Source organism: Diadema antillarum, unplaced genomic scaffold (genome assembly GCF_040938485.1).
Source record: "Diadema antillarum isolate AM-2024a unplaced genomic scaffold, OU_Dant_1.0 scf00000199, whole genome shotgun sequence".
Classification (NCBI taxonomy): domain Eukaryota; kingdom Metazoa; phylum Echinodermata; class Echinoidea; order Diadematoida; family Diadematidae; genus Diadema; species Diadema antillarum.
The window spans coordinates 972,428-997,919 of record NW_027271088.1 but is presented as its reverse complement, the minus strand read 5'-3'; the positions used below and the strand labels follow the sequence as shown (position 1 = coordinate 997,919).

General features: G+C 40.7%; 1 protein-coding gene and 1 long non-coding RNA gene across 2 annotated transcripts; both read left to right on the top strand.

The window, feature by feature from the left end:
• Positions 1-586: 586 nt before the first annotated feature.
• LOC139723750 (uncharacterized) lies at positions 587-19,488 on the top strand. Its single transcript, XM_071634963.1, has 6 exons — positions 587-595; positions 1,389-1,425; positions 2,255-2,325; positions 7,231-7,393; positions 10,040-10,228; positions 18,079-19,488. Exons 1-6 carry the CDS (start codon positions 587-589, stop codon positions 18,564-18,566), a joined length of 957 nt encoding a protein of 318 aa, XP_071491064.1. The 3' UTR covers positions 18,567-19,488.
• Positions 19,489-21,814: 2,326 nt separating this feature from the next.
• On the top strand, positions 21,815-25,492 carry LOC139723766 (uncharacterized). Its single transcript, XR_011710379.1, has 3 exons — positions 21,815-22,336; positions 24,868-24,950; positions 25,323-25,492. It is a non-coding gene; the product is annotated as an uncharacterized lncRNA (long non-coding RNA).

Below are 25,492 nucleotides of genomic sequence, written 5' to 3'. Positions count from 1 at the left end.
AAGTACCACCTCTTGCAGATCGAACATTCCGTGTCTAATGATAATGATCTTATTTAAAATGATGTGCAGTGATGGGTAACCTGGAAGAAAGAGTTTTCGGGCATGCGTTTACGGCAAACCACAAAAAGTAACAAGGAACTGTCAATGCTTAAGTCCTTTGGTAACGTTGCTTTAATTTGAGGGAAAAGGACTCGTTAGTTTCGTCAGGGTTTTTTTTTTGTGTGTGTGTATGGAAATCAACAGGAAATAGACTACAGTTTGACATTGTGACAGCAAACATAAAGACGCACCAAAAAAAAAAAAAAAACACAAATGCAAATCTTCAACATGTAGGTGGCTCGGTATTACGAAAATTTTAAGCTTTTTTACAGAGCGCAAATGGAACTAAGATGGAAGTCCACGTGGAAAACGATGAATACTAAATGTTTGCAGACAAGACATTACTCCTGTAACGAACTCTCCATGCACTACTAAATACAATGAGCTTACTCGGGACAGGGGGAAGGGGTACAGATAAGACAAAACGACTGCAATTATGTTTCATGTTGTCGCAGGGGAAAGTTCCCAGATTGCCACTGGTTCAGAAATGGGGACGGTAGGTCGGCCGTGGAGGGCTACTTTTCCCAAGGAGCACCCTGTCCATATAACTATTCTTTCCTCTTGAGTTAGGTGTCTAGAAGTACTAAAGTCCGCAAGGCGGTCAGGTTAAAGATGATTGTTGAGATGGTGGTTCTCACATGCCAGTGGAAACAATGCACGTTTCCGCTGACAAATTACCGGTGAGTAACAATATTCCTGATACTTTATATCCTGGACAATATAAAACAAAGCCTTGACAATGTGTTCACTCGCAACTCTTGGATGATACCTTATAAAAAAACTTCCAAAGGAAAGAAACGACTCAAGTCACCAATCTTTTGGCCTACCTATGGAATTTAAGGACCGGAAGTTCTTACAGGAAGGTCATAACTTTGAGTCACAGCAGAAAATGCATTTCTTTTTGAGAATCCGCGCCATCCCAATTTACTTATGAAAAGTACCTGCTACTGTATAATCAATATATTTATCGTTGAACAACGAAATAGTGCGACAAACTATTGACCAATTATCTATGCAAATGTACAGTGCTGTAGATATTGATTGTGACGTCACTATATAAAAGAGTAGACACAAACGGTAACAGCACACAACTACAAACTGTCACTCAGCAGAAGTACCAGAGCCAAGAACTTCTTGAGACATATATTTTTATCCCCTTTAAGGGTAACTGGACCCACTTACAAATAGCAATAACGTGTGAGTGAAATAATTTCAATGTGAAAATGTCATCTGTGTCTGGATTATCTCATGTTTTTATGATCTTCTGCTTGACTGTGGTAATATCGCAGACCCATGGACTACCAAAAGGGATATCCGAAGTGGAAGGTAAGGCATTTGGTTCTGTGAACACAGGAGCAAAAATAATTTGTATTCTTTATACTTTTCTAAAGTATCCATGTTCTTTAATGTCTCATTGGTAATGACTTAGTAAGACAGAAACAACCCAAAGGGAAATAAGTAAGAAAGAACGAACTACAATGAATAGTAAGATGTCAGGGCACTGTCAGATATTGTATGGGGACGCCGTAAAAATTGTTCATTTGGTAATGCAAGAGTGTGATCCTAATCTATAAGTAGGACGCACAGATTTTAGAGCATGATAATAGTCTCTGATTTAACATTATTTTTTTACGTCATTTTATTCATGAACATATATACATATATATATATATATATATATATATATATATATGCATATTGCATAGAAAGAAAGATTTTTGCTTTCTTTCCTTTTTTTTTTTTAGAATTAAAGAATACAACTACACTAAGACATGTTGTGTAGGCACCAATTATTTAGCGGACTGGGAAAAGTCAGTGACCATTGATCAATAATAAACTTCCCTTGCGGAGCAGATGTAGAACTAAGTGTATAGTACAAGGGCGGCGCAGCCGTGGGAGCCGTGGGGGCTCGGGCCCCCACACTTTTTGTGCACCATATACAAAGGAATACATGGTGTCATCACTTTGGGCCCCCACACTTTTTTTCAACCGGGAAGTACGTGAGTGGCACTAAAATGGGAGGGGAGAGAATGAGCTGAGGACCTTTTTTTTTGTTTTTTTTGCAACCCGGAAGTGGGCCCCCACACTTTTGAAAACACTGCGCCGGCCCTGATGTAGTAAGAAGTTCTGTCAGCTATGTTTTGTGTTGTCATAGGAGATGAGAGTCTGACAGCTTCTGACCTGGATCAAATCTTGGCACTCCGCGATCAAATCCGTGAACTCCAGGTAAGGTCGCTCATGAAAATAACGTGAGTTTCATTTCGTTTCTACTACGTCGCTTTCTTCGCCATTGTTCATTTCACCAATGTGTACTCTTGCTCGGCATTCTTCTCTTGGATTCATCCGTTTTCCTGAAGACGGGGAAAATGTTATTTGATTCATGCTACGTATGCTGGTAGGTCCTACCAACATCTACATCATGCTACTTTAAAATGAAGTAAAATCATCGTCCTTCAATAAGATTATTCATGAATGGCAAGAGTTAGTCACACTTTTTTGTATATTTTGTGTCTCTCTTTCTTGCATTTTGAATAATATCACGATAATAAATTCAACAAAATTTCCCAGTCATCAGTTGAAGACATCACTCGGTCTTTTGCAACTCTGGAGCTTATTTCTAAAAACCCGGCGATCCTGGAAGACATCCATTTCCTTGATACCCGAGACGATGAAAATGTTAGACGAATTCGTCGAGGCATGGACTCTTCCGTGTCAACTCTTAATCCACCAGCAACACAGCAGAGCAAAGACCTAAATCTCCAAGGGCCCTTCGAATGACCATTGCTTTCTGGTGAGTAGTGGTGGCTTTTAATTTACCAATCACAGTTCACACTTATTCTGTGTCTGTGATATGAAGCTATTAATTTCGTTAACATACAAGACGGATGAATTCCGACTACTTGTTAGGTTCTTGCATAAACGCGCGTACATACAAACAATCAATGATCATTCGTGTTTTGTTTTGTTTTTTTGTTTTTGAGTGTGCGTGCGTGTGAGCGAACTTGTGTATCAGGTAATCGTGGCACAAACTGGGATCGATAGTTTGTTCATGCGTCGCATTAAAGCCTGAGCAAGGGTGCACACAATATAATGGATGAGTAAAATGCATTTTTATCAACTGAAGTTCATGCAGCAGCGAGAATGTGTGGTTAAATGTGAGTATGACATGTGTATCGATTTATACAAATTTTGCATCTTATGATAGCGCAGGTCACTAACTCTGATGGCCAATTATAAGCATACACACACACAATCTATATATATATATATATATATATATATATATATGTATATATATATATATATATATATATATGTATATATATTTGGTGGGAAGCTTTCGACCTTCGGTCTTCATCAGCTTTATTGTCTGCTAAGCATACGTGTGTGTGTTTCTTGGGTGTCTTGTTGTTGTCTTGTGGCAGCCCGAGAAACACACACACGTCTGCTTTAATAGCAGACAATAAAGCTGAGAAAGACCGAAGGTCGAAAGTTTCCCACCAGCCGGCTTCCTGCAACATCTTTTGTCATCATTACATTGTCTCGACTATAATTATACCTAAGATGACAGATGCGTACGGTACGAGTATCAGCATCATCGCACTATATGTATATATATATGTATAATTAGCGTCTACAAATATGTATATAGATTATACAACTGTATATGATATATTTAAGGTTATATTTGCAGCATACTTTTCAATGACCCCCCCCCCCCCCCCCCCCCCCATCGGTTACGTTATAGGCGTTGTGAGCCCGCGAGGCATGGAAACAAAAAATAACTAGAACCGGAATTTGTCAACACTGACAAATTAGGTGATCCGATCTGTTCGGAAATCAACTGTTTGAGTCTCCTGATCCCAATAGGCATGACCATACCGGTTTCATCTGTGTTTAGTGGACATTGGCCGTGTGATGTTTGGATTCTCATTTAGAAAAGGAAGTCAGATCTGCCATCTATGGTACACAATTACGTGTACACTAACGAAGATACAGAATGAAGTATATTTGACCTTTGACCCCACTTTCCACGGACAAGATGACATCTGAGCAAAAAGTGGTTATTTTGTGAAATGATCCTTGAAACATGGTCTTTACGTGTACAAAATATGGGAAAGAAAGAACGTGTACTCACCAAGATACAGGATGATACATTTATGACCTTTGACCCTAATTTACATACAAAAGATGGCGTCCGATCAAGTAGTTGTTATTTTATGAAATAATGTACGTGACATGACCTAAACATGTGCAAAATATGGTGGTGATAGGGTATGTTTTTCTTGAGTTATTGCAAAGAAAATTGCAAAAAGAAAGGAATATGAAAATACATCGAAGATAAGCTTTAATTTCAACCAAGTTTTTGGACGTGATCCCGACAACGTATGAAAAATTGAAGGGCACATAAGCGATAGCCCAAAGTCTCAGCTACAACATATCAAAATCTTGGAGAAATTCACCGAAGCATAAGTGAGCTAGTGCTCGATAAAAATAGTAATGTCATGGCGTCTAAGCAAAAATTGATTATTTTATGAAATGATTCTTGTAACATGGTCTTTGCGTGTGCAAAATATGGGAAAGATAGGACATGTATTCACCATGATACAGGATGAAACATTTATGTCCTTTGACCCTAATTTACATACCCAAGATGGTATCCGATCAAGTAGTTGTTATTTTATGAAATAATGTACGTGACATGCACTAAACATGTGCAAAATATGGGATTGATAGCCATTGTTGTTGTTCATCTGTTGCACAGAAAGTAGTAGAAAGAAAGAAAAATAAAGAAAAAATTATGTTATTTCATAGATATTTGAAGGAGAAGCATAAAAAAATCAGAAAAAGATAAAGTAAGGAAAGGGAGATTAAGATTAACTAAAGAAAAAGAAGAAAAAAAAGTGTTTAAAAAAATTAAAAAAAACATATTGGCAGGGGTGAGCCTCGAACCAGGGACCTTAGGATTACGAGTCGGATGCGCTACGCAATGACCTATTTCATTCTCCATAGGCCCTGTGTATTAAGCAAAATGACGCTGCATCGAAGCCTCGTGCCATTTTCAACCAAGTTTTTCGACGTGATGCCGACATCGTATGAAAAAATACAGGGCACATTTACGATAGCCCAAAGTTTCAGCTACAACATATTAAAATCTGGGAGAAATTCACCGAAGGAAGAGTGAGCTAGTGCTCGAAAAAGAGAGTCATGTCAATTTTCACTGACAGAAAAACTGCTCTCCCATAGAGATAACACGTAAACTGGTCAAATTTGACAATATTACTTTCAATCCATTTTTACGAGGTGATGCCGTCGTCCAATCAAAGTGTTGTAATTATATTAATGAAAGATCATTTAATAAGCTACAACATACTGAAATCTGGGTGTAAATTGGCTAAGGATAAGTGAGATACGCTCTAGTGAACTTGTAATTTGATGACGTCTTTTTGAAAATTTACTCTTTTTATTTTATTAAGAAATTTGATATCTTTTAATCATTTTTCCAGCATCGCCAACCCATGGAATGACATGTACAACTCATCAGCTTTCAAAATATGTAAAGAAAATGGGGGGGTCATTGTCCATCCTGGCGAGTAAATTCGGATTTAAAATTGGCGGTTTTTTGGCATTGTTGCACTGTATATCGCCATTGACGCGCGCGCGGAATTTCAACTTTGAAGGGCCCGTATGACGTCATATTGAGTCGGATTGACTTGAAACTTGGTAGAAATATTCCTTGACATTTCAGGCATCCGATCTGTGTAAAAAAAGTGGAAATTTCTATTGCATATTAGCTGTGCGTGCGAATATGTGCGCGCGCGTACGCGTCCGTCCAATTTTTTCAATTTTTCAAAAAATGCTCCAAATGGTATGAAACGTGTGCAAAAAAATTTGAGCTCGATTGGAGCATACAAATATTTCAACGCGCGCGTACGCGCGCGTTTTGAGATAAAAATGAATTTTGAGAATTTGAGCAGAATTCATTTGACTTGAAATATAGGTGACGTAAATTTCATTGAAATATTCCATTCCATTAATGATATATGCATGAAAATGTGTTTTCATATAATGACGTCATAGTGACGTCACGATCGACCAATCACAATGATACATTAGATTTGTCGTCTTTGGGACATGATACATATATGGTATGAGTTTGAAGTTGATACTCTGAGTACTTTCTGAGTACGTAGATACACAACTTTTGTCCAGAAATAAAGAAAGAAGAAGAAGAACAAAGAATCCGTACAGATACAGAAGGTGATCCGAGAGGATACTCGGATCACCTAACAATAATTGAATGAATGAATAAACATACAAATAATAGATAAATACAGACTGCACAGGTACACATATCCCTGCATAATATGAAAATGTAAATTAGTTTCTTGCGTTCATAAATGTTATCTTCATAATATTATTAGTATGATATCATGGAAGATTTCGATGTTTCAACTTTCTTTTGAGCATTAACAGAGACTCCAACTCTCCCGCTTTCGACGGGAGTCTTCCGCCGAAAGCCCATTTTTGCAGAATCTCCCGTTCTCCCGCTTGAGTTCTAATTTCTCCCGCTTGAAATGATTTTTTACTTAATTTCATTGTATGTTGAAAATTTAGCCTTAGATAGCGCGAGAGAGCATCTAGAACCCTAGACAACAAGGGATTCGCGCTCGTGATGTGCTCTTCGCGCACTTCAAGTTGGAGTCTCCCGTTTGCTAGGGGTTTCAGGCAGGAAAATCTCCAGATCAGAAGGTGCTTGGGGTTGGAGTCTCTGCATTAATGGACATGGTGGTGCAGGGAGCTATAGAACTTGATATCTTTTCTAATTCAAAACGAGGGTGCGACTTCCTGATCTGCCGATCAGGTCCATTATGTGTAATGACGATAAATGACGTAATATAAATCAGTAAAATATCCTACCTATCTAGGAAACAAAAATGATCTGAAGCGTCTCGATCCTTAGCGTTGATAACTATTACAAGCAAATGGAATGTATTGTTGAACACACCCCACTATTCCAGAATTCAAATTAATTTAAAGTTACTATCGCTGCTCATAAATCCTCATGCCTGTACCATAAAAATGTGTATAATGGCCATCTTTGAATGTGTTCTTCTTTTTTCATGTCAGGCCAGTGCTTTCTGTGTCCGGCTGGTGTTCCAGGCCCCCAAGGACCTCCCGGTCCCGCTGGTCCTTCCGGTCCCCCCGGTCCTTCCGGTCCTCCTGGTGCCTCCGGTCCTTCCGGTCCTCCTGGTGCCTCCGGCAGGGATGGCCGCGATGGTAGAGACTCTCTGTTCGATTTACGAGGTACATAGTTTATCTAACCTCTGAGATGACGGTGTATCTATTTGCGTATCTCAAGATAATTTTTCTCTCGTCTTTCTCCCTACGTTCAAAATTTTAAAATTCTGAATTCAAAATTCAATAATCAGCTAGTTCGCTGATTTTGATAGCAGGAATATAATTGATTGCAAATTTGCATGGTGTGAATTATGATAGTCTCAGACATACGTGTCCTGGGGGGCATTTCATGAAGCATTTTGTCCGACAAAGTTGTCGGACAAACTTCCTGTCAGCCAATCAGATGCAAGGATTTCAGTAGCTTGGAACAGTTTACTGTCAGAAAAATATCCGACCAAAATGCTTCATGAAATGCCCCCCCCCCCCGATTCCCGATTCATGTTTGCATCATAAATGTTAAATTGTCGATATAAGGAATTTTTAGATTGTGTTACGAGTTTGCTGTTTTGATAAGAATAGTACATTGTATTAGGTCAAATCCGTCAATGAAAAGCAATACGCAGAGATATTCTGAAAGTGGCTTTGGCATCTTATTAGAATACTAAGTAATATCTACAAATAGAAAAAAAAAATCCAGATTTTTTTTCTGGTACTTCCTGTTTACTGAACACCTACAAAATCAACTGGAGTAACACGATACCAACAAAGAAACCGCGGACTGTAAAACGGAATATTTTTCTTTATGCTCGATAAAGAATAAAAGCAATAGATTATCACTCAACTTAAAAAGGACAAATTTCATTCATTTTCATAAAAGGAAGCGTAAAAATGAAATGCACAATTTGAATATTCTGGTGGGTGGTATATCATTGGAACAAGAAGAAAGTGTCAAATTTCTTGGAATACATATAAATGAACATAAACGTTCCTGTACAATACATCTCTGATAAAGTGTCTCGTAATATTGGTATACATAAGCTGGAAGTATTGTGTCCCAAAGAATATTTTATTCATACTGCATAACTCGTTGATATTATCGTACATTTCATATTGTAACATTATTTGGGCAACTTCAAAAGTTACATTGACAGTATCTCGCTTCTACAAAAGAAAGCTATACGTATATGCAACAACTCAGGTTATCGGGACCATTCAGATCCTTTGTTCGCAGAATTAAAGACACACAAGGCAAACGACATTGATTTTTTTTCTTTGCAAAATTCAGTCTTTATGTTTCGCTTATTTAACGGTGGGTTGTCATCTTCTTTTCTCTCATTATTTCAGTTGAACAAAGACATACATGTTTATCCTAGGGTAATGATAATGGCCGGGCCCTCTGGGAGAGCAGTGGTAACACTGAAGAGGCTACACTGGGTAAATAGGACCTTATTATTATTATTTTATTGTTATTTAATATTATTATTATTATCATTATCATCATTATTATTGTTATTATTATTATTATTATTATTATTACTATTATTATCCCACAAGACAATCAGATAATGTCATTTACCAAAATCCTAAAACGGTAATGGCTCTGAAATCTATCAGAAACGTTAACCGCACCCGATATTTGGAACTCTCTTCCTTCTGAAATTCGAACTTTAACGTCTATGTAATCTTTTTAAGAAAGCTGTAAAAACAATGTTGCTCTCTCGATATTAGTAATTTCATAATTGTATTTTATTTGAAATTCCCTCGTGAAAATATCGCCGATCTTAATTTATTACGTGATGTTATGTAACCGACCATGACCTGTAACTGTTCACCTGTACCTCAGTGAGAAAATACTTTGTCATGCTTTACTGATCAGTGATCCGGGTGATCTAACGATGGACAATCATCTAACTTTGTGTAAACCTTTAGCGAAAGCTGGCAGACCTCTCCCTTCCTTTCTACTTTCTTCTCTCCTATCTCTCTGCAAGTCATCCCTCCCTCCTGTTTTCCTATATGTTATGTATTATGTACGAGGGCTGCATACAAATCAAGCAACGCTTTAGCTGTAGCCCTTCTGTACTATTCATTGCACTGCTGATATGTTTTGTTGTACAGTGTAAAGGGAACGAAGAAACTTAACTTTGTTAATGCCCCAGTCACATAGACATCTCGGATCACCCCGGACCACCCCGGATCTGATCCGGGGTGATCCGGGGAGAGATCCGTGTTGACGCCTTGGACATCCTTGGACATCCGTGTATGTCCGCGTAGATCCAGGGACATCCGGGAGGCCAACAAGGCAACTTTTTGAGGTCAAAAACATCCGGCGTCGTCCGGGGATTGCCATGTTGGCAGAGCAATCCGGGGTGGTCCGTGTAGCTGCCGTGTAGCTGCGTGGTGATACCGTGTGTACAGTCATACCAACGCTCGTCGACACTCCATCGAGGTCGAAACTATCCTGGATCTCCCCTGATCTCCCCGGATCACCGTGAAGAGCCTTGAGCATCCGTGTTTATATGTGACTGGGGCCTAACATCCAACGTTTATGTATATGTATGGCACCAATAATGTATATATAGGCCTACATGTGTATGTATCTGCACGCGCAATAATAATGCAGGAACCAATAAATCAAAAGAGTCTCCGTGCTTCTAGCACAGCAAATTTTGGGCTTAGAACAGTAGAGTAATGACGACAAAAATTGCAATACATTGTACATCGTCTCGTGTTTTTTTTTTTTATCATTATCTTCATGAAGGTCTGGATGAAAGTCAGGATAGAGCGCAAGAACCTGATAAGATGATGTTGAATTCAAAAGACGATGCGTCAGCATGGCAGGGTGCTGGGCAACTGCAAAGTGACAATCAGACGTCGAAAAGAAACAGCGTCCTCTACGTGAGATGGGGCAAACCGGATTGCCCACAGGGAGCAGAACTCGTGTATTCCGGTAAGCAAAGGAAACCCAGTATAGGTAGTCATGTACGTTTGGACCACGCAATGCATTGTATTCCTCCTAGCGCCCTTCCCTCCTCCTCCTCCTCTACTGATTTTCCAAAACATTCCCCCTCCCACAAAATTGGGCTTCACTCAAGTTTGATGTTTTAAATCATGTAATCCGTATACACAGGAAACAGTAGGGTAAAGTGGGGTAACTGGAACACTTGAAGGATTATGGGTACGTACATTGTTTAGGAGAAGGCATTAGTGGAGTAAAAGGTTTTTTACGAACAAACAATTACGTAGACATAAAATGGATGCCTTCATTGTGACAAAAATTAGAATTATCAGAGCTAAAATCGTCAAAAATCCTGAACATCCCACAGCCTCACTCCAGGATTATGCGTCGTAACTATTTCATAAAAAACAGTGGATAAGACGTCGTAGTGTTTGGTGTCCTATTTGATTAAAAAACGTATTTTTGTGTCGTGATTGAAAGATTGTACAACAGGTAACTAGACGTTCAACAAAACGTAAGTAGATTTTTTCTGTCTTTATATTCTAGTTTGATATCGGGCATTTTCTCCTCAGATTAGATATTGATGGACGGCGTGTTGTGAGCGACGTCATCATCGAGGAGATAGAGCTTCCTGTCAGTGCTTTGTTTTATTCAGACTCATTTTAGGCTTATATTTTTCTTCAAAATATTTCATTGACAAGTTTACAGGTCCGAAAACTCCTGAAAAGAATCGTTTTAGTCTTTAGAAGATTATTTCTTAAGAAAACAATTATAATTTTGTGGACTAAATTACTCAAAGAAATTGCATCTTGTGTCCTGTATAAGACCATGACGTCAGGGCGGTAAATTTGAAAATCGAAATGATGCACACGCTACTGAAAATTGGTTTTAAAATTATTTATCGTGTTTATGGTGCTACTTTTTTAACCAAAACTTCTTGCCGGGAACTATTTATTTACTCAACTGTCAAAATTAGGGGAGTAAAATGTTAAATTATATTAATTGCAGCGCCAGTATTGTTTGATTAGTGTTAATTGTTGATGGTAGATTATGTGGTGATTCATAGCGCCATCTGTGGCGAGTGTGTAGTTAACATAGTCATACCAATCAGTGTACGGGCTCCCCGGGTACCGTACTTGCACCATTCGCCTCTTGGTCGGATCGAGCCTCGGCAAAATAAATGCATATGGTTGTTCTACCTAAATGAACCCCAACTAGTGTCTTCCTTTCTGTCGTGGTGGTAGCGTCGGAAACAGCCCTATCCATTGGAAATCTTTTCACCTGCCCAGGGAGACAATCTGAGCTAAGTATCGCTAGTTGACCAACTCTATCGTGTTGGTATAGGTTCATTTCTTTGTTTCGGTGTAGTCCCACCCGTTCGTTTTCACGATGGCCTCGGCCCCGAGAGCGCCCAAGCAATGGTGCCTAACTAAGCATGAAACAGTGAATTCTTTCGAGAATTGGAGACAGAACTTAGTCTACACTCTAACCCTCGATTCTAATTTTGCTCCTTTTCTCGCTGATGGTTGTTCTTGGGCTAAGAAAACAAAATCTGAGCCCCTTCGGGGCTTTACGGATGACCCATCTTCAGTCCCATTAGACTCGAGAAACATAGCCCATCAGAAAGCTACCATGCTAGAACTTATGCTGGGGCAGATTGCCAATTTCTGTCCAGTCATTTCTCGCAGTTCTATTGTGAAAAACTCCACTTCCCTAAATGACATTTGGGGCAAAATACGACTACACTATGGCTTCCAAAGCACAGGCGCCCACTTTCTAGACTTCAGCGATATCAAGCTTGCGGCTGATGACCGCCCGGAAGACCTCTACCAGAGGTTGGTTGCGTTTGTTGAAGACAACTTGCTCACTGCCTCTAGTGGTATCTCGCACCATGGAGACCGTGTAAAGGAGGATGAAGAGCTAACCCCCACGCTGGAGAATTTTATCGTCCTCCACTGGCTCCAATTAATACACTCTGATCTCCCCCGTCTCGTGAAGCAGCGATATGGGACGGAGCTGCGCTCTAGGACTTTAGCCTCATTAAAGCCTGAAATCTCACAGGCCCTAGATAGCCTGCTGGATGAAATTCACTCTTCAGAGAGTTCCCGTGCAATGCGCACCCTGACATCGCCCCCACAACTGCCCGCTTTGTCGAGAAGCTCACCGTCCAGACAACCACTACCTCAGCGAATGCGCATACCTTCCTGAGCACGATAGGCGCTTTATTGCTAAGGCAGGCCAAGTTGCAAACATTTTTGATTATGAAGATGATGTTGATGATGTTGATGGTGTTGATGATCTGTGTCAGGTAGAACAGGTGCACGTGTCAGAGACTGACCCGGTCACAGACAATCACAGTAGCTCATCACTTGCTCTGCGAGTCCAGGTTCGCCAATCTCCGTACTTTGATGTATTTTGTGGTCATCAAGTCATTCGTGTCACAGTTGATAGTGGGGCCACGGGCAAAATGATCAAGTCCTCCGTGGTTCAGTCCCTCCATGGGGTCATCACTCCTACTTCACAGTCTGCCCACCAAGCTGATGGGTCCTCCCCACTTGATGTTGGTGAGGCTAAGCTTACCTTTACCCGTGAGGGTGAGGAGTTTGTTTTCGAGGGCCTCGTTATTGACAATCTCGATGTCGATGTCCTTGCCTTATGGGTCCTTGCCTTATGGGTCCCGCAAGCCACTTGATACTTCATCTCATGCCGTGCGTCGTGCTCATGTTCTACGAGCCCCTGCAAGATCCACAGTCTTGTTCCCTGGTGATTTCGTTGAGGTCTCCCTCCCCGGTGAATTGTCGCCATATGAGACACTTGCCCTAGAGCCGCGCGTTGTAGAGCAGAAGGGCGCTACCTCCTCTGATCCAACATGGCCTAGTCCCTGTATGGTCTTGAGCGTCGCGGGCAAGGTACGTATTCACAATCTCACCCCAGAGCCAAAGATCGTTCGTCGTAATGAACACTTCTGCCAGGTACGCCCCGTGTTTGTTCCATCCAAACTGCCATCCGACTCGGCCCCGCCCATCCCTAGTGGTACCCCTCCAAAGAACACCTCTCTTGATGGGCATGGTGCCTTTTCTGATGCTGTATCTGTGGATCCTAGTGGTACACTCCCTGACCACACTCGTCGTGAGTTCCAGTCCCTTCATGCTGAATTCGATGATGTGTTTGATCCTGCCTTCGGTGGATACAATGGTGCTGCTGGCCCATTCGAAGCTGTTGTCAACATGGGGCCTGTTCAACCGCCCCAACGCAAAGGTCGGCTACCTCTGTACTCGCACAGCTCCTTGGTTGATCTTCAAGAGAAATTCGATACACTTGAAAAACAGGGTGTGTTTGCTCGCCCCGAAGATGTGGGCATTTCTGTGGAGTACCTCAACCCATCCTTTCTGGTCAAGAAGGCCAAAGGGGGCTTCCGCCTCGTTACCGCCTTTGCTGACGTTGGGCGGTATGCCAAGCCGCAGCCCTCTCTCATGCCAGATGTAGATTCCACCCTTCGAAAAATCGGCCAGTGGAAACACATCATTACCACAGACCTCACAAATGAATTTTACCAGATCCCCCTGTCAGGGAACTCAATGAAGTATTGCGGCGTCGCAACGCCCTACCGTGGGGTACGTGTGTACACTCGTTGTGCTATGGGCATGCCTGGTTCAGAGACTGCCCTTGAAGAGCTCATGTGTCGTGTTCTTGGTGACTTGCTGCTTGAGGGCGTGGTCGTGAAACTCGCAGATGATTTATTCTGTGGTGGTGAGACCCCCGAGGACCTTCTGCAAAATTGGTCCCGTGTCCTACATGCCCTCCGCCAGTCTGGCTTGCATCTCTCTGCTGCTAAGACAGTCGTTTGTCCCCAATCCACAACGATCTTAGGCTGGATCTGGTCACAAGGGACACTGCGCGCTAGTCCTCATCGCATTGCTGCTCTCGCTTCCTGTTCCCCCCCCCCTCCCCGGCTACAGTCAAAGGCATGCGTTCCTTAATCGGGGCATACAAAATGCTTGTATGCGTTCTTCCGCAGTGCGCATCACTCCTCACTCCACTTCATGCTGTAGTGGCAGGCGGTCAGTCCAGTGATCGTATCACATGGACAGATGACCTCCATGCTGCGTTCAAAGCAGCGCAAGATGAATTGGCATCTCCTCGTACCATTACGCTCCCCCGCCCTTTTGACCAGCTTTGGATCGTTACAGATGGTGCAGTCAAAAAATACGGTATCGGTGCTACGTTGTATGTCACCAGGCAGGGTAAACCTAAAGTCGCCGGTTTTTTCAGCTGCAAGCTCCGTGGTAGACAGGGTACATTGTTACCATGTGAAATTGAAGCCCTTTCGATTGCGGCTGCCTGCAGACACTTTTGCCCCTTCATCATCCAGTCGCAACACCGCGCTTGCATCTTAACTGACAGCAAACCCTGCGTTCAAGCATTCGAAAAGCTTTGCCGGGGTGAATTCTCCGCCAGCCCGCGCGTCTCAACGTTCCTCTCCACGGTCAGTAGGTTCCAGCGTTCTATTCAACATCTTGCTGGCTCTGCTAATGTCCCTTCAGATTTCGCTAGCAGAAATGCCCAAGAGTGCTCAGACCGCACATGCCAGATATGCCTCTTCACCCGCCAGACAGAGGTCTCTGTCGTACACCGTGTCACACCTCAGGATGTCCTCAGTGGTCAAAAGAAGCTGCCCTTCACTTCCAGACCTGCTTGGCTCAGCATCCAATCAGAGTGCCAGGATTTGAGACGCATCCATGCTTACCTCCGTCGAGGTACAGTTGACCCTCAGTCCACAGGGGATCTCCCAGCAGTTGTGGGAACTACTTTTGCTGCGGATGTCCTGAAACGTACCAAACAGCTGATCCTCGTGCTCAGGGAGTGTGTAACTTCTTACACGGCCACATGCTCCCTTGACGATGAACGTCGGGATACTCTGCGTGATGCCCTCATTCGTCTATGCGTCAGTCTTCGTCCGCTGGATGGTCCACCAGCTGTCATACGCACTGATTCAGCCCCAGGGTTCGCAGCACTCCACGATGATGCGCATCTCAGTCAGCTTCGGCTTTCTATTGAACTTGGCCATACCTAGAACCCAAACAAGAATCCGGTTGCAGAGAAGGCCATACGCGAACTGGAGGATGAGATTCTCCGTCATGAACCCTCAGGGGGTACGATCACGCCCTTGACCTTATCTCTCGTGACTGCTCGCCTGAACAGTCGCCTACGTTCTCGTGGTCTGTCTGCACGTGAGATGTGGACCCAGCGGGATCAATTTACGCACAGTCAGATCCCCCTGTCAGATGCCGATCTCATCTCTACCCAACATGAGCAGCGTCTTGCCAACCACCCCCACAGTGAACGTTCTAAAGCCCCCTCGGGTGTCCTCCCTGACGACGCCGACCTGCATGTTGGTGATCTCGTATACCTCAGGTCTGATCGTACCAAGCACACTGCTCGTCCCCGCTATCTCGTTTCATCTATTGATGGTAGCTGGTGCAATATCCGCAAATTCATCGGTGCACAGCTCAGGAAGTCTTCCTACCGCATCAAGATGTCTCAGTGCCTCAAGGTACCCACCCCCCTACCCCGCTGTCTCGGATTCCGCAGATTCCTGACGATGAGGAGCCTGACGTATCTCCTGCTGCGCAGCCTGGTGTACCCCATGAACTGTCGTATCCTCCGGACTCAGAACCCCCCAACATCCCACTGCATGAGCCTCCTACTCCCCCATCTCAGTATGTGGTTCCTAGTTCACCCCCACCCCCTCCCAGGGGGCCCCTTCCCCTCCTGGGCGGCCACAACGCTCCAGGCACCCCCCAGCCAGGTTCAAAGATTTTCTGATGTATTGAACATTTTATACATAACTGATGTGTTTTATGACAATGTTCTGTCAGATTTATAGACTCCAGCTATGATGTGAACATTTTACTACCTTATGTGCTTGAACACATGTGGTTTATTTGTTACTTCGACGGAGCATTGCAGTATAGTTGGTCTCCCTACCGATCTGTTGGGCCATGCTTGATATTCGTTATTAGATAACTGTTCTATTCCCTTTCTCATTTTACATCACTATGTTTCATTATATCTGATGCAGGCCCAGTGGTCACCTGGCATGCCTCTATATCACCAAGTGTTTTTTCTTTCTCTGTACAATAAATTTATATAGACTGTACATGTTTGCATAAATACCTGTCTATTATATTTTTATTATGTTTGTCTAATCATTGGTAATCATAAAGGATGCTCTTATCTTGCTTTATATGCCTTTATTGTAATCTGAATTTTGTTTTGATATTTTATTGATGCGATACATGCTTTCAATGATTTCCTGGCCTGTGTCTATAGCCTCATTAACAGTCATACTTGTATTTTGCCATTATATTGCCCCAGACTCCAGATCACTAGAGTTCATTTCTTAGTCATTGGTACATTGTTCATACCATGTCAGTGTTATTATAGTTATGTACTGCTAAAACTCTTTTATAGTTATTTGTCAATCCTATGGTTATAGGGTGTAATCGTTTTATTTATTGTTTTATTTATGTCGCTTGACAGTATATCATGTTTGAATGGATTTTTTAGCCTATGTAGTTGTATTTGTGATGGGAAATTTTTTGATGCTTAACTTGACCTGACTTAAGCATTTTCGTTTTATACAGTCCTTTTCCTTTTATTTCCTTGATGGGAAAAAGGACAAACAGGGACAAGCCAAACATGTTCAGTTATGTTAGTGTTTTGAATCCATACACTAAGTTAAAATGGTTTCTTTTTGTACTTGGTTAATATCTAATTATGCACATATCTTAGGTATGGGAGAGTCCGCTCCTTTATTTTTTAGTTGGATTGGTAATATTCCAAAATATTTTTAGGACTGAGAAATTATATTGTTTTGTTAGGATATGATGTTATTTTTAGATGAGAGTCTGGTGTAATAGTTTCAGGTAATATTGAGGACTTATAGTATTTATAAAGTGGAAGATAGAGAGAAAAACAGAAAAGTGATCACGCCAGTATTGTTAGATTAGTGTTAATTGTTGATGGTACATTATGTGGTGATTCATAGCGCCATCTGTGGCGAGTGTGTAGTTAACATAGTCGTACCAATCTGTGTACGGGCTCCCCGGGTACCGTACTTGCACCATTCGCCTCTTGGTCGGATCGAGCCTCGGCAAAATAAATGCATAATGGTTGTTCTACCTAAATGAACCCCAACTAGTGTCTTCCTTTCTGTCGCAGCATTAAAGTAAGTGGAACGCATGTATTAATGAATGGACGGCTTGGTGACTTTGTCAGTTTTGCGTACTTTCACCTTTCTCATTTTGTGTAGACAATCCAATGCTGTTCTGCTTACCCCATAACGTCGGGGTAAGTGGAACAATGGAGTAGTCATGACTAAAGTGTAATCTTGAACTTAATCATGAATAATATTTACCCAAAACAAGATCACATATTTGTATTGTGTTAATGGTCAAACTGTAATGCTTGAATATTTCTTGGCGCGTTTTATCTTTTGTGATTTAAGAATAAAGTCTTAGGTGTTCCACTTACCCCACTTTACCATAAGTCCTGAAAGTGATTATTGCTTCACACGCTTCTTGTCGTGGGACATATGCATTTGGAATTGACAGGAGTCTTTTGAAGTCGATAAAACAAATCCTATCAATTGATATCTTTGTTACTAGGCTAAGATGACGAAATGAGAAGACAAAAGAAAAAAATATATAATTTTTCTAACTTGCTGCTTTCAGAGAAGGCCAAACACTGCAAACTGCGTTGGGAATCGGGCGTCATCGTGGGAATAAAATCTTTAGTTTACATAATACATGTATATCCATATTATGCATTGTGTGCAGGGTCCGTTGGAGGTGAATTTTACTCAAATGCCGGGGGCGCTTCTAACTACCTGTGTTTACCAGACGAACCGCTCTATGACGAGGTGCAAACATCGCTTAGTGCTCACCGAGCTCATGTCTATTCTTCCGAGTTTCAGTCAGACTTTGTCGGCCATTGGCCACAACTGGATGACCTCACCCCAAGTTGTGCTGTCTGCCTGGCTCCAAAGGGACAAACGACAAAGTTGATGAACCCAGCTCGTAACGTGTGTCCGTCCGACGACTGGCGTTTGGAGTACGCAGGCTACTTGATGTCCGCTAAATACGAGCACAAGCGAACCGAGTACATCTGCGTGGATCGCGACGCTGAACCGGTACCGGGAACGCGTGGGAATCAAAACGGAGCGCTCCTGTACCACGTGGAGGGAAGGTGTGTGGACGGAAGCGGTCTTCCTTGTGGCCCGTATGTCCATGGCTACGAACTTACATGTGCCGTTTGTACGATCTAGAGAACCCCTCTTTTTCTACATGTAGAGTAGTCTGTGACATACCTTTGATCATGGTTATAATCGTCTGAAATTGGACAACGAATTAGAAAAAAAAATTGATATAACGATCATTGATTAATTCTGTAGGCGACGACATCATCCGGATTTTTCGAAATATGCCAGTTTTTAAAAGGTGTGTTTACACTTCAGACAAAGAAATAGAAGCACAAGTAGAAGGGACAAGCATGCACCACTTCATCTTCTGTGTTGTTGTCGGTGTTCCTTGAAGGACTCTTTGAGAGCTGTTAGAGAGTAAAATATGAAGATGATGTGGTGCGACGTTTCATGGGACCAATGAAGTACTCCCTCGCCTATCGAGCAACTCATTGATGGAACTGGAAATTATCACTAGGCTCAATAACTTGAATGTAGGACCTATGTTTTGGAACCTAATAGTTTAGTATACATGCAGGGATCATGGAATTTTAGAAACTGAAATTCATTAGTTTCACAACAATGAAAGATTCTAAATTATGATATGAAAGCTGTATAGAAAGCAATGTTTCACGTGTTTTCACGAAACACTGACAAGGGTCGAAGTGATGATGTTTTTGTCTCACATAATTATAGTAATTATGCTTTAGAATCTTCAACCCTCTTTCCCTGAACATTCATCAATTCTAAGTTTTAATAACCACACGATAACTTCATGACCAATGGATGTGATTCATTCCAAGAAAGAAGGAAAGGAAATTTAGTATCATGTAGATAGGATAACGTGGGTAACATAGGAGACGCATTATTCCATGACGTCATGGCCATAACTTCCTCTTTTTTGTGTGATTTTTTGTTTTTTGGGGAGGGGGGTGTCATTTCTATTTATTCTTCTTGTATCTTTGAATTAATTCTATTATGCCATCGAGTACTGTAAACTGTTGGGTATGCGAAACGGTTTTCCGTTGTACTTTGAATTAGGGTCTATGTTTTGTGAAAATTTTTGAAATATTACACTTGAATCTTACAACATTGTTTGGTATTTTACTCTATTTCTTACGGTCACAAAACTGAAACTTGCTTGGCAGCTTGGGCTGTTCGGTCTATATTGAACACTGTTACCGTCGCATTTGCAGCATTGTTCGGTAAAACTGTATTCACATAAATATCTTCATTCTATATTCGTGTAAGTTCTGCGCAGATAGGTAAAACACACTCGAATACAAAACGAAAATAGATGTTTAAACCACATTCTCGTCAACAAGATGATAATTTCCTCTTCAACGTACAGTGATGTACAATGTATGTCTTGTTAATTTGCATTCCATTTGAAACTTTGGACTTTGATTTCAAAAATAAAAGGCAACAATGATTGGGATTAGGCCGATCTAAGAAAGCTTTAAAGGACAAGTCCACCTTCATATACATGTGAATTCAGTGAATGCCACAATATTTGTAGAACACATTAGTGAAGGTTTGGGGAAAATCAGACAATCCGTTCAAAAGTTATCAATTTTTAAAGTATCTGCGCAGTCACTGCTGAACGAGAAGACTATACAGGGGAGGGAAAAATCCCATCTTATACGTGGGATGATAATGAAACAAATACTCGTCACCTAATAACCCCACTGGTGATCTCTTTTTGTTATCTGTATTTGTCTTCGTGGAGTTGTGTTTGGGCAACATCATCCACAGAGCAAGAATTTGTAAAGACGGGTTCTCCTAGAACAAAAGAAAAACAATAACTAACATGACACTAAAACGATGTCAATATGATTATGCTTGTGTCACTCCTACCAGAAAAAACACACAATCAGTATCAGAGCGACAGAATGATTTCTTTTCTTAGATTTACTTTAAGTAGACACTTTGTAAAGATAGCAAAAAGAGGAATGTATCGGTGTCATAATTTTGCCGTCAATATGTTTGGGGTTTTTGCTTTTGTTGCGTTGTGTTGTGTTCTGTTTTGTTTCTTTTTTTTTCTTTCGGGAACCTATTGCACGTTACAGTTCGTTACTCCGAAGGTTCGTTGATCCGAAAATGAAATAGGATCGTTTATACTCCGAAGGTTCACTATGTCGCAGATTCGTTAATTCAAACATGAAAAAAAAAATGGTTCGTTAGTAACAAGATTCGTTAATCAGAGAATGAAATAAGGTTCGTAATACCGAAGGTTCGTTTCATTAGTACGCACCTTCTTTTCTCATTGTCGGATGAACGAACCTTCGGAATAACGAACTTCCCCCCTATTGCTGGCTATGATGGTGATGAGTGGTTCGGTTGCCGAGTATGCCACCCTTGGTAAACCACTGTAACATCGAATACGGAACAGCGGATATAATAACGAATGAAACACAAACAAACATAAGCGCTGCCCGTTATCATCAAACTGATTAGATTGGAATGAATGTCTATAGCATTGCGTATTGTTTATCCTTTGTCAATGGGTCTCTGGAAGAAAGCGTGTTCGGGCACTTACGGTTATTAAATTACAAGCACAGCAACAAGGAAATGTCAAGATAAAGTCCTTTGAAAACGTTGCTTTAATTTGATGGAAAAGACTCATTAGTTTCATCATGTTTTCTTTGTATGGAAATCAACAGAAAATGGACTATGACATCGTGATAGCAAACATAAGGACACCAAAAGAAGACAAAAGCAAATCCCCAACATGTAGTGATGTCTGGGATTATAATATTTTTTTATGCTTTTGTATATCGCGCAAATGGAAATAAGATTGAAGTCCTCATGGAAAATGATGAATATTAAATGAAAATGTTGGCAGACAAAACATACATTCTGAAACGAATTCCCAGTGGACAATTTAATAAAATGAGCTTACATGGGACGGGTGAGGGGTTCAGATAAGATAAAACGACTGTAATTATGTTCATGTTGTCTCAGGGGAACGTTCCCAAATTGCCACTGGTTCAGAAATGGGGACGGTAGGGCGGCCGTGGAGGGCTACTTTTCCCAAGGAGCACCCTGTCCGTATATAAGTATTGTTTCCTGTTGAGTTAGGTGTCTAAAAGTACTATGGTCCGCATGGCGGTCAGGTAAAGATATTGTTGAGATGGTGGTTCTCTCAGGGTTAATCATCAAGGGCACAGGCGAGTGGAAACAATGCACATTTCCGGTGACAAATTACCGGTGAGTAACAATATTCCTGATACTTCATATCCTGGACAATATGACACAAATCATTGACAATGTGTTAACTCGCAACTCTTGGATGATACCTTACCAAAAAAAAATCAAAGGAAAGAGACGACTCTGTCATGACTCAAGTCACCATTTATTTGGCCTACCCATGGAATTCTGTGGACTGGAAGTTCTCACAGGAAATTCATAACTTTGAGTCACAGCAGCAAATGCATTTCTGTTTGAGAATCCCCGCCATCCAGATTTGTTAATGAAAAGTACCCCTATTGCATAATCGATATGTTTATCGTTGAATAACCAAATAGTGCGACAAACTATCGCCCAACTATCTATGCAAATGTGGATACTGATTGTGACGTCACTATATAAAAGGGTATACACAAACGGTGTCGGCACACAACTACAAACTGTCACGCAGCACAAGAACCAGAGCCAGGAACTTCTTGAGACAAATACTTTTATCCCCTTTAAGGGTAACTGGGCCGACTTACAAATAACAATAACGTGTGAGTGAAGTAATTGCAAACTTAAGATGTCATCTGTGTCTGGATTATCGCATGTTTTTATGATCTTCTGCTTGACCGTGGTAATATCCCAGACCCATGGACTACCAAAAGACATATCCGAAGTGGAAGGTAAGGCATTTCGTTCTATGAACGCAGGAGCAAAAATAATTTGTGTTGCTCATAATTTTCTTTAGTAGCCATGTTCTTTTATTTCTCATTGGGGCTGACTTAGTAAGAAAAAAAAAAAACTCAACGGCAATACCAAAAACGAACGGACTAAAATGAATAATGAAATGCCATCGCACTGTCGGATATTGTATGTGGACGCCGTAAAAATTGTTTATTTGGTAATGCAAGAGTGTGATCTTACTTATAACTAGAGCGTACGGATTTCGGAGCATGATAATAGTCTCTGAATTTAATTATCATTTTGATGTTATTTTATTCATGAATGATCCATATATATGTTTATATACATATGTATATATATATATATATATATATATATATATATACAGTGCGTATCAAAAAAAAAAAGGCAATCCAACTTTGGAGGGCTACCATTTCTTAATTGTCAGCTATGGACAGAAGAATGTTAATTGTCAGGAAAGAGGAACTCTTCTTGTTTGCAGTGGTACCTAATTATGTTGACAAATGTCATGCATGACAGAGCACATTAAATGTAAAGACAACAATGACAAATTGCCCCTTTTCCAAGTTTGCGTGTCGCATGAAGGAACATTGCATGTCTCACTGAATGGAATGAGATCTGTCAATTAAAGTGTCCAAATAAACAGGCCAACCTGTACGAATGCACGTTTGTGTTTTGGTTTGTGACCAGTGTTTCTTCTAACATTTTATGGTCCCTATCAAACCTGCAACATGGCCACCTGTCCGATAACTTGGTCACTCCCACAAGGCCAACCCACACAGTCCATTTTCGATGTTGATATGCACCGCTGTGCTCGTAGCGACAAATCATGTTTTGAATATGAAGGGAGAAAAAGGATAATGGGTTAACCTTTGTGGGAATGACCAAGTTATCAACAGCATGGCCATGTTGAAGGTTATGGACCATAAAGGTATAATTAGGTATCAATGGAAAGATAAAGAGTTAATCTTTCCTTACAACTAACATTGAGCTCTCCATAGCTCACAATTATGAAACAGTAGCCCTCCAAAGTTGGATTACCTTTTTTTTATATACGCACTATATACATATATATATATATATATGTATATATATAAATATATATATATGTTATGTATATATATATATATATATATATATATATATACATGTATATATTAGAAAGAGAGAGCTTTGCTTCATTTCTTTTTTTATAGAATTAAAGAATACAGCCAAGACATATTGTACAGGCACCAATGACTCACCGGATTTTGACAAGTCAGTGACCATTGACAGTTTGGGTGCCAAAGTCAGATTTTGGGCCTAACCTTGTTTTGAGGATTTTAAAAAATTCAAGATGGCCGCCAAAAATGGAAATTCCCATATATTTCCTTTGAAACTTTGAAAAATGTGAAATCAATGTTCTTACCCTATTTTGATGGTGCTGAATCAGAATCTGGACAAAACAACTCTTACATCCCAGACGTCTTTGAGATATCCAAACTGGCCGCCAAAAACTGAAATTCTATCATTAAGTATGTCATTATGAATTGTAAAAAATAAAATAATAATAATTTGAGGGTTTTACAATGTTTCGAGGGTGCTGAATCCAAATCTGGTTGATGCAACTCTTGTATCAATGAGGAATTTTTCATATCCAAGATGGCCGCCAAAAATGTAAATACCAATTCAAATATTTCCTTATAAATGAAGAATTAATCAATACCAAAAATATGGCTTTACCCTATTTCGAGGGTGCTGAATTCGAATCTGGTTGATGCAATTCTAGAATTCTTGAAATTTTCGAAATATCAAAGATTCTTTATATCTATTTAGGCAGCCATCTTGTATATTTTAAAAACTTCAATGATGGAAGACTTGCATCAACTAGATTCGGATTAAGCACCCTCGAAATAGGGTAAAATCATCAAAATATTCTCAGTTTTGTACAATTTATAATGAAATACTTGATATTAGACTTTCATTTTAGCGGCCAATTTGGATATCTCAAAAACTTGTGGGATGCAAGAGTTCTTTTGTCCAGATTCAGATTCAGCATCCTCGAAGTAGGGTAATATCATCACTTTCTTTCACATTTTCACTGTTTCAAAGGAAATATTATGGGAATTTCCATTTTTGGCGGCCATAATTGAATATTTTAAAATCCTCAAGAAGGCAATAATTGCATTATCCAGATTCGGATTCAGTACCCTGGAAAAGGGGTGAAATTGCATTTTTGCATCCGATATTTCACCCTTTATAAGGAAATATATTGGAATTTCAGATTTTTGCGGACATTTTTGCGGCCATTTTGAATATCTCAAAACCCTCAAGAATGCAAGAGTTGCATCATCCAGATTCAGATCAAGCACCATCAAAAGAAGGTAAACCACTAAAAAACATCGGGCAGACGGTAAAACAAGGTTCAGCCTCTTGGCACCCAGACTACTGCCCTGTCAGAGCAGATGTTAAAATAAGTGCAATTGCAGTAAACAGTTCTGTTAGGAATATTATGTTTCGTGTTGTATAGGAGATGAGAGTCTGACAGCTTCTGACCTGGATCAAGTCTTGGCACTCCGCGATCAAATCCGTGAACTTCAGACATACTGTCAGGTAAGGTCGCTCATGGAAACAACGTGAGTTTCATCTTGTTTCTACCGCGTCATATTATTTTCCATTGTTCATTTCACCAATGTGTGAGAACCTACTGCTGCTCGGCGTTCTGCTTTTGGATTCATCCACTTCCCTGAAGACGGGAAAATGATATTTAATTCATGACATGTATGCTGGCACCAACATCTAAATCATGCTACTTCTGCATAGTCTGTGATGCCTTTAAAATGAAGTAAAATCATCCTCCTGCAATAAAGTGATTCATGATAATGGTAATAATAAGTCACAATTTTTTATATTTTGTGTCCACTGCTATCTCTCTCTCTCTTGCATTTCACATAATGTAACGATTTTCAAAAAAAAATTTCACAGGCATCAGTTGAGGAGATAACTCGGTCTTTTGCAACTCTGGAGCTGATTTCTAAAAGCCCGGCGATCCTGGAAGACATCCATTTCCCTGACAACCGAGCCAATGAAAATGTTAAACGAACTCGTCGAGGCATGGACTCTTCCGTGTCAACTCTCAATCCACCAGCAACACA